The 16,168-nt window shown below is 33.4% G+C and overlaps 1 protein-coding gene across 7 annotated transcripts in view; it reads right to left on the reverse strand.

Annotated features, from left to right (window-relative positions):
* Positions 1-10,092: 10,092 nt before the first annotated feature.
* Positions 10,093-16,168, reverse strand: part of LOC134753941 (guanine nucleotide-releasing factor 2) — a 90,759-nt gene continuing 84,683 nt past the window's right edge. For 6 of the 7 annotated variants that reach the window (XM_063689933.1, XM_063689932.1, XM_063689928.1 and 3 more), the window contains 2 exons: positions 15,929-16,160; positions 10,093-15,611 (listed from right to left, as the gene is read on the reverse strand). In XM_063689933.1, coding sequence (XP_063546003.1) covers positions 15,968-16,160 — 193 coding nt within the window. In that variant the 3' untranslated portion in view covers positions 10,093-15,611; positions 15,929-15,967. The remainder of the gene's footprint in view (positions 15,612-15,928; positions 16,161-16,168) is intronic. The other variant, XM_063689929.1, reaches the window with a different exon arrangement.

Here is a 16,168-nt window from a genome sequence, read left to right on the forward strand (position 1 = left end):
TATGGTGTAGGTAAGGCTTATTCAAGCTTATTAAATTCTATACAAAAATTTCCTAGATATCTTTGCGGAAAAAATACATCTTGTTATTGAAAATAAGTACTTGCTGTATCCAGATTTAGCGCTCATACCCTTTCAGGGGATATTCTCTTAATAGAAAACTTGGAGGAATATGAATTTGTCTATCCACTTTCACTTTTATCTATACATTTGCACAGGACTACCCCAATATCAACATTTTACTCGACTGCGACTTAACCAGAAAGTAGGGTTATGGGTGTAAGTACTGATGATTCAGTACACTCTGAAGCCCAGGATACTGGACAGATTTCTTCAAATGACGTATCGATAGATTCCTCTTGACGTTCACAACCTATTTACACTTGTCTTATAAAAAAACAATACAGCTGCCTTGAGAGGATGCTGAAAGTAAAATCATATTATCCTTCTAGTGCCTATTCTATTGAGGACAACTCTAACAAAATTTTGGTAGTAACTACTGGGAACTAACAACTTTGATTTCGTGGATATTTCATTGCATGTTTGAGAAAAGCACTATACATACATTGGCCTGAAAAGGGGTTGTCGGCCTCATAACTATCAGGCCTCACTACGTTCGGCCGGCAACCCCTTCCTTCTCAGCCTCTGTAGTAATGTACTATTTCCTGTTTTGTTTTGATTTTTGTACAATAAAGTGTTTTTTAATACAGTTGCTCAAAAAGTGCTACTTTACGTAGCTGTTTAGCGTGCGGAAAGTTGGTTTTCGCGAAATAGTGCTTTTTACTTTTCCATTTTTTTTTTTAATTTATACTTGTTCCAATTCACGACTCTAATTGATGAGTGTTAATATTAGTTTCCTTTAAACGCCATAATCTACATAAAAACCTACTGTTAATGTAAGAATACGAAAAATATACATATTTTATATTTTATTACTTACCTCTTCATCATTATAACACGTTTAATTTTTAATATTGATTATTGAAAAACCGTTCTTAATCAGTTGTCTGAATAGAACGGAATAGCTATGGAAGGTAGAGGTAGGAATAGCTGCCGAAACGCCTGTCAAAGAGGCGTTTTTTCTTACTGCAAGCATGTTTTAAGTGTTTTTATAATTTTTTCGCAACTGTATTAAAAAACGTCGTTCGATACACGTGCGTAAATGTCATTACTTCACGAGTACCGAGATAACTTGCGACGAGCCGAAGGCGAGGATACTTTCCGCACTAGCATCGAAATGTACTATTACTACTACTTTGATCACTTTTAAGTCAGTTTACTGAAACACTAATCGACTTATAATTATTTATTAAAGCACTATATTTATACTATAAGTACTATTTATACTGTTTTTGTTAGTACTCAACTCTTACCAAAATTTTGGTGCTAACTACTGGGGAAAAAATTCCCACCTTTTACTGTGGTAATGGTAACTACAGGAAAAAATAATGGTAACTACTGGGATTCATTTCCCCAACCAGTGGTAAAAGGTTTGAAAAAAAATCCCAGTAAGTAATTACCACTAATAACAACTTGGTGGTAACTAGTCGGAATAACCCCTCAATCAAGGCAAGTATTTTCTACTATGTAAAGGCAAAGGTATGTAGGACTGTTTGGTGTAGAATTTAATAAGCTTTAATGTTACCTTACACCATATTTCCATAAAATACGTAGATTCAGAGTAAACTGCCATTTTTTTCCAGGAAGGCACACATTTTCCAAGATGGCTGCGGTTTCTCCAGCTCCCCAAATGTCAAATGGTGTGGACATGAAAAAGGGACCTTTAATTAACATATTTTATGTAGGTTACAAATTTCATAACTGTCCAAGGAATTTCGAGGTTTGTCCTATTCCGATTGTGCTATAAATATAGTGATATTGTCTACCTTTTTTCCATTTTACTAGCTTGTACAATCGCCATCAGATATATCGGAGCAGCCAAGGCGCTCACAAATATCTGAATACGCCTCTATTGTCAACGCGTTAGAGTGCGTGTCATAGTTATATGAAATTATGAAGTTTAAATAACACTTGCACGTCTGAGCTATAAAAATCGCTGCAGAGCTATCTTGGTCTGACTACCGAGACATTAATTTTCAGGTTAACCGCGAAAATCAATGACATAAACATACTAGAGCTCGTCCATTAATTACATCACACAAAATTTCGATTTTTAGACCCCCTCCCCCCTTACCCTCCTCCCCACCCCCTCGACCCACCTTTTTCATAGGAAAAAGATAGGTCTTTAATACGTACTGTCACACTTGGCATGACCACCCCCTCTCCCCTGTTGCTGTGACGTAATATGTGGATGAACCCCTTTTTACATTAAAGCAGTCATTAAAAATTGATATCTACTTACCGAAATTATAACTCGTGCAACCCATTTCTTGTTTTTACTCTGCAGCATAAATTGTGTAATATTGTCTCATAAGTCTACGTAGCTGCTCCGGCTAAGTCATTTACAACACCATGCACTAACTGATATGATACATGTAGAGATAAGTTTTAGCAATAATAAAGATTCATAGTATAACATATGCGGAGTGAAATCTGGACAAAGTTTTGAACATGTAAAAAGTTAACAACAAATTAAACTGAAATTATATCTAACTGCCAATTTAAAGTCTAATATCTGTCAATGAATCCGGTAAGTTTCATGGGCATTGGATTCTTTCTCTTGAAATTGTGGTCAATCTAGAAGAACACCATCGCGAAACTCTATGTAATTTCAGTACATGTTCCCTATGGCCGAAAGCGAAGATAGTGGACCATTTTGTGGAAGCGGGTTATAGGTGAAGGTATGTTTATAATATTTTTACATCCTTTTTCTTTAAAAAAACTATCACTAGAAAGTCTGGTTCAGGTAAACATTCCAGCCAGCTTCCTGAGAGAGATCGATTGAAGAAAATGACGCCCGCTGAGTCACAAAATCTTATAGAGGTCATGAGATTATTCGAATGTGGCAGTAAAACTGTTGAAAAATATCTTGAAGATATGAGCATCGGCAAACATTCAAGAAAAGTCGGGGTCACCGTCTCCGAAAATAAAATAATATACTTTGAAAATTTGGTTACGTCATACCGACAAAAATGTACAAAAACAGCTGTTTTTGCGTAATGGGTCTTATGGGGGACTAATCATATGTCACTTAAAATGGAAACTTATGGCAAGGTAACTATTATTTTGAGAACACCAATGGTTCAACGGACGAGAACGTAAAATATGTCGAGCATACGACGTTTCCTAAAAAAGTTTTCCTAAGGAAGATAAAATATTAACTTAAAATAATGCCAACATGTGTGTTTTCGACACCGATGGCTTTAAAGTACCACAACTAACCCAAGAAAATTAATCAAATCAGAGTAAAAATGAATATGACCTAATTTGTAGAAAATTTTATGTAGAATCTTTTGTACGAAGTAATTATAATGCTATTCGTACAGATATTCGAGATATGAGCAAAAATCTGAAAAAAGGAACCTTCAACCCCCTCCTACACCCTCAGCACAACCCCCACCCCCGAGGACTTTTAGTATGTTCATCTGTACACCATAAGGTATAACTAAATTATTTTCAAAACTACACGAATTATTTCCGCAGATCGCCCGTTTTCGGCTTAATTTGACGTGGCTATACTTCCGTTAAAAATCTCGCATTTGAGTAAACTTCATCTTGCATTTAACGTTGTTAAATACATTATTAAAATACATGAAAATTTATCTACAATAACCATGTTGTTTTTATTTAATACGGCATTGAATTTTGTCCAGATTTAAATGTTAATATATTTTTCCTTTTTTATTGTGGGACGTACCACATTATTACTAATACTTGTACCTTAAATTTAAGACACCAAAATAAAATAGCCCTTCCCGCCAGTAACTTACAAATAAGTAATAAGAGCCCCTATAATATGTCAATAAGAATTTTCAATAGTCTCCCAAAGGAAATAGCGGGACAGCAAAAATATGATAAATTTGTTAACTGCTTGAAAAATTATTTAACGAGTAATTGTTTTTATTCTATACAAGAATATTTTGATTGTAATAAATACCATAAATAGACATATAAGTAATACATAGCTTAGGTAGGTATAACTTTTGTGTAATGTTATCTCTGTGTTTAATTTAAATATGTATTAGTTTAGAGTAGATAGATAAAATTGCAATACCCTTACAGGGTGTCATGTTGTGATACATTATTGATTAAGAACATCTGTAATTTTACCAATGTGAAAGCAATAAATATATTATTATTATTATTACAATCTATAAATTGTATACACAGATGTCAATCACAATGAAAAAAATCAACGATCGTATAGGACCGGCAATCCAAGGATGTGGGTTCGAGTCCCACGTTGACCAGAGTTGATCATCGTTGATTTTTTCATTGTGATTGACATCTGTGTATACAATTTATAGATTGTCCAGATTTCACTCCGCATACCTTACGATATTATAGGTTTAAGACAAATTCGTTCATCGAATTGGACAGCTAGATCACGACTTGTTGTTAATGATTCTAATTTTCTGTTGTAGAAATTTTCACGTAGGTAGTTTGGGTGTGGCCACAGCTGTCATCTCCACACAATTTCATTTGTCCTATTTATACTTTTGTATAAATTTATAGTTTACCACGAATAAAATATATGATTTCTGATTTCAGCTGTCACCGTTCGTACCCAAGCTATGTGAAAAATACTACCTATAACACTTTTAATTTAAACTGTCGGTCGCATTTTTTGCAGTGCCTTAACAGACGCATTTATCCAACTAAAAAAAATCTTCTCAAGGCTAAAAAAAAATATTTTTGTTAAATAGGTACATCAAGCTGGTTCCTATCCTCAGAAGCCCAGCCAAACAAGGAAAAAATCTAAAATTTGTTAGTGAACTTTGATTCTACAGTGTAAGAAACAGGGTTAATTTTTTTTTGTTTGAAAAGAACGTAACCAAACAAATGCAACTCTTTTCCTATTAAAAATAATAAATGAACATCGAACGTCCTATTCCTATATAGTACGGCGGTTTTTGGTCTAGAGACTTATAGAACAAAAACCGCAGAAGACTTTCTAGAAATCGATTTTCGCTCGTGTCGTCGCAAACATGGACATATGGTGGGGGTAGTTGCTGTGACGTCAAAAAGTCATATATTTGTGATCTACTCACAAAGCCCTTTCATTTGATACCCCACATGGTATGATAAAAAAAAGTAAAAAACTGTACTGCCGACTTTTTAACGTCACAGCAACTACCCCCACCACTTTCGCGCTTGTCATCTCATATATTTGTGTTTAGGACATCACACTGAATGCACTGATACCAAATATGTCCATGTTTGCGACGACATGAGCGAAAAGAAACCTAAAGCCTGTTCCGCCAAGCCACAAATATGTAGGACCTTGAGCACAGAATAAGTAATAGTATTTTAAATACACTTGCTCAAAAAGTGCTACTTTTCGTGGCTGTTTAGCGTGCGGAAAGTTGGTTTTCGCGAACTAGTGCTTTTTACTTTTCCAATTTTTTTAAATTTATACTTGTTCCAATTCATGACTACTTACTTATTGATGTGTTTTTATATTAGTTTCCTTTAAACGTCGTGATCAACATAAAAACATATGCATATTTAATATTTTATTACTTACCTCTTCATCATTATAAGTATTATAACACGATTATTTTTTAATGTTAAAAAACCGTTCTTAATAAGTTGTCTGAATGGAACGGAACGCCTGTCAAAGAAGAGGCGTATTTTCTTACTGCAAGAATGTTTTATGTTTCCAAAGGCAACATTCGATATTGTTTTAATAAATATACGATACACAAATAATCGTAAATAATGATATTTAGGTAATAATAGTACAATGTTTTAATATTTACAATTGTTTCTGTCTTATAGAACATGCATTTGAAAAAAAAAACTTTCATTGAAGTGGGTTCAATAATAATAACAAAATCTATTCTAGTCGAATAAAAGCTAGAAAAACACCTCTTCATAATGTCAATTGATGTCACAGAATTAATAATATAAAAAGTTTCGAATTCCATTCCTTAATACTTGTTGCTTTTCTTATTTTTTCGCAACTGTATTAAAAAACGTACACGTGCGGATATGTCATTATTCACTCGTCCCGAGTCATCCCGAGAGATATCTCGGTACTCGTGAAGTAATGACATACTTTCCGCACTAACATCGAAATGTACTATATCATACCTTGAGCCTTAGGAGGCTATAATAGATAGTGTTACAGGTATTGTGCTTTTTATGTCACTTCCACTTAATGAAACAAAAAATTTAGCGACGTCCCGCTACGCTAGCACTGTAGAAACTGCATCAGTATAAACATTCAAGTAAATGATTATGTACCTATATGTCAGTAAAAATGCACTATGCACTGAATAAATATGGGGTTAAATATGTTGATCAAAGGGAAGTAACAGCCGTTTTTAAAACTGATTTGCAAAAAAATAAAAATAAATCATTTGTACAGCATACAAAACATTTGCTGGCAATAAATAAAAATCGAGTTACAACTCTCGTTCAGCAAACAATTTACAAACGGTCAACATTATAACCAATATCGACCTGCGTTTGTTATAATTTATCTGCTTAATAAATAGTCGAGCTGCCAAATAATTATTTGCTCAGCAAGATTTAAGAATTGTTTGGCAGAAAAACATGCCTAATAGGCTAGATGACAAATTTTCATGAATGGTATCAATCGATCAGATTTATTTTTAGGATCAAATGTCTATATGGGACCCATTGCATTAAAGCAATACGAAAGTCAGAAATGATAATCAAAGCCCGACAGTCGTACTTCACTCGCAAAATGCTTCTAACAAAACGATAAGTGAACGTGACGTCAAGTTCACTGAGAGCCCATCTTGAATGTATGGACAAAATAAGAAAATTGCGTTTTTGTCGGTGAAATATTGCGTTTATGTATACAGTTGCTGTACAATATTTTTTTGGATAAAATGTAAGGAATCGAATGGTAACCTTACTTTTTTCCTTTTTGGAAGTTAAAAATTACTTAAATTTTGAAACTTTAAAGTCCTGTATTTTTATTATTTCCATATATTATTTTATCTACACACATATCATAAACCCTCTATGATGCCTTCAAAATCCGTAAATAATGGCCAACATTAAGATAAACTGTTTTGTTACAGCAAATTTTTTATCTGTGAAAATGTTATTATTGCTAAATAATAACATCGATTTCGATAATATTATTTTATTCAAATTTCGAATATCTCTAAAAAAAACAAAGAAATTTGATTTGACCTCTATTCTAATATCAGTAGAGATGACGTTTTATTCGAAATGAAATGTCAATTGCATACAAATTTGACAAATCTCGCTTGTTAGTTGGTATCGAACGATATGGCAATCGACCCCCACTCTAGTTTGTCTCTGAATTAAAAAAAAACTACGGATGCGTGACACGCGTGAAAAAAGTTTTCTTCATGGAGACTATATAAAGGAGCCAAATCTCTATGTATGAAAAGTGTCCATCAAAAAACAGTAATTAGGCGGCGCCACCATACACCGAAATACTACCAAAAACAACCTACGTAATTTGGTCGGGTTATTTGTTGCCTTATATGGCTCATGTTACACTTATGTCCCAGAGCCTAACTAGCGCCACCGGAGAGATTAGGAACTATTATTTAAAGCTGAAAGCGGTCACTTTTGCAACAATTCTGCCATAAGAGATTGGCATCCTTTCTATACCATCCATAGTTTTCTTTACCGCCATTTGAAGTGCAGTTTATCTTTTAATTAGTTTGTAAGTAAAAAATAATTTGTTTTGTTGTTTTTAAAGTAACTCTAGGAAAAGTTTTGTGTAAAATGTGCGATAAAGATATTTCGGAGACGCCACCTCATATCCGCGAATTCCGCCAGAGAGCAACTATGCCCCAATATCGGCTGTAATATGAGGTTAGTGAATATATTTTTTGTTAGTTTTCTTTTTTTTGTGTAATTCGACATTTAGACTGGATACATCTCTGACAAAGTATCTAATATTTTATTGATTCCATATTTGTAATTGTTTTTTGTAAATTTTGGTTTTGTATTGCTTGTAGAAATTGACATGTAAAAGTGCCCCTGTGGCCTATTTGCTGAATGTTTGATATCATAGAAAGTTTATAATATGTGTGTAGATAAAGCAGTGTATGTAATTGTACATAATTAGGCATTAAAACTCGAGTGTGGGTTTATGAAACGCACGTAGTGAGTTTCATAATAGAATCACACTCGAGTTTTAATGCCTTTCATTATGTAGCAGTCACATAAACTACTATTAATATCTACATTATCGTGATAAATTACTCATTTGCTATCTATGTTACTAGATTTTGTTATAAAATTCAGCATGTGTCCCTATTAGCAAGTAATCTGATATAATAAGGTGTTTGATTTGAAAATTCGGCAGTTGCAGGCGGAACAAACTCAGTCCACGTGACACGAGCAGCCAATCGTGTGCGTGCATTTCATTCGATGATTGATTACTTGTTTGACACCAAATGCTACTAGTAAAGTGGGTTAGGTTAGGTCAGAACTGCGACCTTCACAGAAACCAACTGCTACTAGAAAAGTCGGTTAGGTTAAAACTGCGATTTTCACAGAAACCAATTCCTACTAGAAAAGTGAGTTAGGTTAAACTGCGATCTTCACAGAAACCAACTGCTACTAGAAAACAAAGTTAGTAGGCAGTAAGTTTTTTGAAAGACAAAATGAAAGCGAAGTAATCAAATATGGCCAATATTTTTTTTATTACAAAATCAGCTGATTGTCAAAGGTTAGGTTAGTTAGACATTTGCTGATCAACAGATTTTTCAGCTAACCAATTTTTGCGGATCAGTTAAATTTTAATACAAAATGAAATAATTCGCTTATTGCTCACCAAAATCTGATTAATGGTGAATGGCTTACTGCCGCTCAAATAATTAATTTGCCAACCAAATCAATTCAGAGCAACTCAGTAAGACATTAATTGCGAACTGGTTTAGTAATACTTGCTAATCTTAAGTTGCTGACCAAGTATCTATTTTGGCTGACCAAATATATATTTTTGTTATTATATCAAATTAGGAATATTTTGCAGATGGATTAAATGACACCCTATACCAAATAGCATGTTTGTATACTTGTTTCTACTGAATGCCATTTATTATACTTACTATGACGGATTACTTAAACCAGTCTAAGAAATCTTCAGTATAATATGAGCGTATAATCACTTAAAATTATTATTTTTGGATATAGAACCCAACCTTGGGTGATGTGGATAGACTGATGGATGATCCGGCACTGGATGGAATGAATAGGCCAATGGATATGTGGAGCCTACACCAAGAGTATACAGTTATTCTCCTATAGTTTATACGATTACAACGAAAATTAAACGTTCGGTGCTAAGACGATAGTGGACGACCGCTGTTTCATGCAAACGTAGTCCTCATTTTTCTCCCTAGATATTGACTTTATGGAAAACATTTTTACACAGTTAATTGTAGGTTAATAGCTGTGCCCCCTTCGTTTGGCGTTTTTCGATTTAAGAGTTAGGAGATTTAAGAGTTTTGATTTAAAAATTATGAGCAAAAAAAACAAATTTCAAACAATATTTTTGCAGCTCCTCTCGTATTATAATTTATAAATCGAAGAAAAAAAACGAAGGGGCATAACATCAGATTGCCTAAAAATATTTTCTGTAATGTTAATATCCAGATCAGAAAATGAGGACTACATTTGTATTGAGAAGCGGTCATCCACTATCCTCTTAAGCCGTAAGTGGCAAAGGCAACCAACTGAACTGAGAGGTAATAAATAGCTTCGCATATAATTAATAACATAAATATGTTATTTATTGTATTAAAGATAATTGGGCTAATTATTATACATTTAACAAATTATAGTTAGTAAAACGTTTAAGTTAATCTGTCTAATGTTCGTAACATTGTAATTATGGTGCAAATAATCTAATTACTAAGCATAAGCAATACAAATGCATAACACGCATACTGTCAAACACAATAGTTATACTAATGTCTAATATTGGCTAAATAAGTTGAAACTACGGCAGATCCTCTGATAATTTATTTAAAGTTCCTACTTCACCTCTACTATTAATAAAGTATACAATTTTACGCTCTATAACTTAATATTAAAGAAAAACATGTTTGTCTTGTAAATATGGTGTTATTTTATTTTACAAATAATAAAAACTTGACACGCAGATTTAGACTGTACATACATGCAAATACATACATACTTAGTACGTCTTTATGGTTAACTCAGTAAAAAAGTAATTTACAATAAAAAGTATATTTATAATATAATAATATAAAAAAAAACTTTACTTAAAGTAAGGTTTAACATGAATATGATAAGGTGTAAAAAAATCGTTTTATGAATAGACACTAATAATATAATCCATTTCGTACATTATGGCATTTCTTTTAAACATAATACTGAACTCGCTAATACAACACAATTACATGTATGCCGTTCATTCTGATGTAATCTATGTTTAAACATCGACTTGTGACAAATCACCGTACAAACTAGTAGACGCAAGTCGAACTGTACCGTTTTGTAGTTAAGGTAACGACCACCCTCTACCTACATCATCCTCCTCGACCGCGACCTCTGTTTGCGTTCAACTCTAATCTAATGGTACCTATTCACCTCACCGTATTTGCCGAAATATTCGTGTAACATCTCATTCCTTAAAATAGAAAACAAAAAAGAGATTCAGAGCTGTATTAGCCTAAACACAGCAACGTGAATAGATAACATGAGAAGCGTAATATTCACCCATGCCTGTGAGCTCGCCGTCTTCGGCTTTAAAACGGAGCCGTTCGGTACTTGGTCACTGCCAGACCAATCTTACAATATACCTAATATATTTCCAATTAAGTAATGGGATATCCTAACATTGTCAAATATAATGAACAGTTAATTAATGCAGTCTTTAAATATATTTCCCGTCACTAAATTTTACAATTACATAAACATTCTTACACTAAATAAATAATATCAAACAAAAATCATGATCTTAGGAACATAGCTAGCGAACGAGTCATATTTTTCAATGCAATGTATGTAAAGTGGTCCTCCGCAGTTCTAAACTGCCTGAAAGAGTATTTTCACTGTGCGACTTCAAATTTCACCGATGTTTTTATGTGGGTATAGATATATTGGTATCGGGATGGAAAGCTTGAATGCCATATATACTCCAAATATCTTAAATTTCAATAATCAAACAAAAGTATCTACATTAATGTAAATTGTTTGATTATTTTTAGTCTGGTCTTTAATTTATATTTTAGGGATACTTCCCAAAATGATAAAGAAAAAACATCCCTAAAAATGTAACGAATTCTAATGTAATTGAGTAATTATACTGGTTATGTTTTTCTTGCCTGCTAAGCTTAAGTAAAATTCCAAAGAAATCTATCAACACGTTCATGTGGCATATGAACTATCCCATTTCCTCCTTTAAGCTTGTGCCTTAGGTATGTACATTTTAACGCACTGTTGAAATAAAACCTTTTTTATATATATTTCGAGTAAGGTATTGTTTTTGTATAATATAATATAATGCTTACGTAGCAGCATAATGTTGAATCATAATAACAATTTTCTTATTTGTCGCAAAAAAAACATTGAAACATCATAAATTATAAACTGTTATAATTAATATAAAAAATTGAAACCCCGCTCTAGCTACATTTTAAACAAAGAAGTCGCCAACATGTTTTCTATGCTGCACTTATAACACTAACTACTACTACTTCGCCTCTCAAGAATACGTCAGCGTAAAATCAGTAAAGCATTGTAGAATGTCCTAAATATTGGTCTAGTTATTGCACGGAACATTATGTTCCTCCAAATAATGCACTACCTGATATATTACATTAACTTGGCGACAGATAAATATTGGGGTTTGTATTTTAACGCTTACAGCTAACATTCTCTAATATAATTGCCTACATAACGAGGGCGTCAATACGACAGAGTAGCAAGCAGCACTACATGAGTAGTATCACAATTGTGCAACGATTCTACAACACCATCAAAATTTATTGCTATTTCTTTTAATTCGAACTCGATCGTCTTAAGGCAAAACAAACACCGATTATGATTTTTTGCTAAACATTACCTAGACCCTCGGCTGTCGAGTGAATAAAATCCGTGCGCTGGCCTACGAATACGATGTAAGCCTTGTCTGACACTAAAATTCTTAAGCGTAAAAATTACACAATCCGCGACGATAGAATAGACAAGTAAACATCTCAAAAGTATGTTATATTCAAATATGGTTGCTGCCTTAGGTAGCAACTTATAAGAAAAATATAATTTTCTGAATATCAAAAATAAAAAGTAACTATGACTTTTATATTTTAAAGAACATGCACAAAAATATTGCATTAAAAATATTTCTACTAAATGGATGATTAACTTATCCTTATGGCATTTTTACATTCGTTTAAAACATTGGATGGTTAATGTCTATGCGTACTTTAAAACTGGAAGATGTAACTAGCCTAATAACTGTGACAATAGTTGGAAGATTCGTTTATCCTAGTACAATTTTAAAGATACCTACTTAACTTGGTTCTAAAAGAGGTTTTAGATGATACCTACACCTTCAATGCTAGTGAAAAGTCAAATGCTAAATCTCACTTTGACGTACAATTTTGTTTTGTACTATAAGTGCTTCGATTTACAATGGACGTCGCCTCAATTGTCGCCTACTATTACTATGCCATCATCAAACAGCCGATCCCTTTAAAATTACTCTAGTAAACATATGAAAGTAGGACACTAAACTTGTTTCGTGTTTAAGTTTTGGCACGCAGTTGATTGATTTATTAAGGGAATACATTGAATTGAGAGCGGGGATTTTGCCTTGAGAAGTGAGGATAGTTGTGTTTTAGCAAAATTACTTGTATGATGTTTTCCTAACATGGAAGCCCTATTACACAAATTTTATAAATAATTATTATTTCAACTTTAAAAACAACACAATCCGTCCTGTTTCATATAGGTAATTGCATGAATTATATAAGGCAAATGTTATCAAACCCCGCCGATAGAATAACATTATTATGTACAGTGACGACCAATGATATATCACCTTTGAGTGATTTTGTACGAGCTTGTATAGAGTAAACAATAAAGGTATAGGTTAGTTTGTAGATTGCATATTTTACTAATACAAATATATGATGAATATTGCAATGAAATACTGTGAATTACAATAGGATACTCAGCATATTACCAAATATAGATATAACTCCGTAATAGATGGATACAGTCTAAGGAAAAAACGTGCCTCGATAATCACGAAAATTTGATTCTCGATCAGATGGCGCCACTAGCTTTGGCCTACTCTCGTATAGAGGGCATTGACGGTTTCATTTGTTATTTATAATTTTAACGCATATCAGTGAAAGAACATGGGTCAAAATCATATAAAAATAATTAATGCATATAAAAAAAATCATTTATCCATATTTAAATACATTTTAACGTATTTTTATAAATCTTCATTTTTAGTTTTAAAGTATATCGATAGATGGCAGTGAATTTACAGTGGTTACAAAATTTACTATGACAGTATCGCTCTATCTTATTATATCCTCTTTGATATTACTAAAATACCTCTAGTAAAAAAATGATGTGAACAATACATTTAAAAAAAACCTCTATGAAAAAACCATTACATGAGACCAATTTTTCTCATCGCCCGTATAAAGGAATACTACTATACTACCTAAAGCAGTGAGGGGGAAGTGACTCACAAATATATAAAAAAAGTTATACCGTAAAAACATGGAGGTGATATATTATTGGCCGGTACTGTAGGTAACTGATACATGACAATAGGAACACGTTTATTGGTCAGTGGCGTTGTTACATTTTAAATGTGCTCGTCATAAATCATTAAGAGACGCTAAACGACGTTTTACTTAATATGCTATTGTCACTTTTCTATTTGATGATTGTATAAATTATCTTTATAAAAGAATAATAAATAAACCTCCGTTAACTGCATACATTTTGCTACCTTTTACAGCGAAACACAGTATATAATAAAAACAAGAAAAAAAATGTACGGACCCTCTATAATATAACAAAAAATACTTTGGCTAATATTGTAGAAAATAAATAAATAAATATGCTGTTTTGAAAGACGGTTTACATTTTTTTTAACATACCTAGTGATAAAATAATATACGTACTCTTCTAATATGATTTGCGCGACGCCACTGACCTACCTACTGATTTTTTTTATTATTATTATGAAACTTGATTAGAATGACCAATCTTAAAATGTGATGTTAGAAACCTCTAAACGGTTGCTACTGGAAATAACAGTTTGTATGGAATATAGCTAATTACGAGGCAGATTAAGTTGTTAGTCTAGTCTACGACTCCTGTAATAACAGTCACAACTCTATTATTGCATTTTCGACACAGTACAACACGAAATGTACTACATTTGTAGTAAGTTTCATATTATACAATTTTCTACGCATCTTCTGTTAAATTACAATTTAATTTAAGTAATACTATATAATAGTGCCATGCAAGTTAACAATGATTTATCATTTCGTACAGTAACCAATTTACTAGGATCAGTAATTGTACATAGTCTAACTATGTTCCTTATATTTAAACACCATTGCAACGTCTAATTATAAATCGTTATCTACGCCGAGCCACACAATATGTTATTGTTGAATGTAAAGACATTGACATTCTAATCAAGCTACATGTCGGGTATAATAAGCAAAGCTCACTTTGCACCTAGCGATGAGCGCATTTTCTAGATGTACGCTTATTGCCCGCAGTGATTTGACAAACGGCACAATTAACCTATCCTTAGCCTAGTCGAAAACTACAGTGCCAATTACTTTTATTAAAAAGGCTTTCTCTATACAAAAAATAAACATTTTTTAATCTCTCTATTTAACGTTTTAGGGACTATTTTATCATTTCCGCTATAGGTCTGGTTTTTCTATTTTAAGATTAATGGAAAAAGTAATTGACACTGTATTCTAATTTACTACACTGTATTCAAAATTCCTACTTCAAAATGTTCTCTAATTCGATGTATGTAATGTTTAAATTTTCGAAGCAAATTTACTTAGATATCGACACCAATGGCAAATACAACAACGAGAAGAAATATCAAGGATATTATTCTAAACACCACGGCGTCACTCGTTTATTTATTTCACTACACAAGTCACATGCTGATATGTATAAGACGATAGTATATCCGACTCAAATACTGATAGTGAATATTTGGCTTCAAACTTTACTATGATTAAATTAATTCATTCCACACGAAAAGCTTTGAGATTTGAAGCGAGGAAAACGCCGGACGGCGCGCTTCGACGTTCCTCCCGGTTCCATCACAGTTGAAAATCGCACACTTACTATTAATATACTAAAATAATTAGGCCTTTTTAGGACAGATAATCACATTTCAACTTTTAACTTACAATTCCTCATCGATATAAGCCAGCTCTTTTCGTCCATATACGATTTCTTGGTTTTTTCTATTCTTTGGATTCTAATTTTATCTGCAACAAACGTATTGACATTAGAACTTCCACTGTTAATGGATAAGTTTTGATATTATACTCTGGCAACCCAGCTTTGTCTGTAAAAAAGGATCGATCTAATTTTGAATTTCGCGCCTTTTCCTGGTGACAATGTTGTCTTAGGGTGGTATTCTATCTGTCCAATTTCGTTGTCCAATGTGTACATATTTGCATATCACATTTTGTTTAATGAGAGAGTGAGACGAAATGCACACTGGACAAAGATATAGACAGTATTGAAACAAAGGTAAAGTGAATGGGTGCTAGTATAGTATTATGCAGATGTGCGTACTGACCGCCATGGTCAGCCGGGCGCAGTTGAGCAGCGACGCTAGCTAGGCAGTGGGCGGTGCGGGCGGTGCGGGCGGCGCGGGCGGCGCGGGCGCGGCGGCGGCGGCGGCGCGCGGCCGCCCGCTGCGCGGTTTCAGGCTCTCCGATATCTGCCACATCGCCTCCTCGCTTAACACGTCGTCGAACTCGTTGAACATGGCTTGGATCCGTTCGTTCTTCTTAAACTTGTACTGTCTGCTGCGAAA

Source organism: Cydia strobilella, chromosome Z (genome assembly GCF_947568885.1).
Source record: "Cydia strobilella chromosome Z, ilCydStro3.1, whole genome shotgun sequence".
NCBI lineage: Eukaryota > Metazoa > Arthropoda > Insecta > Lepidoptera > Tortricidae > Cydia > Cydia strobilella.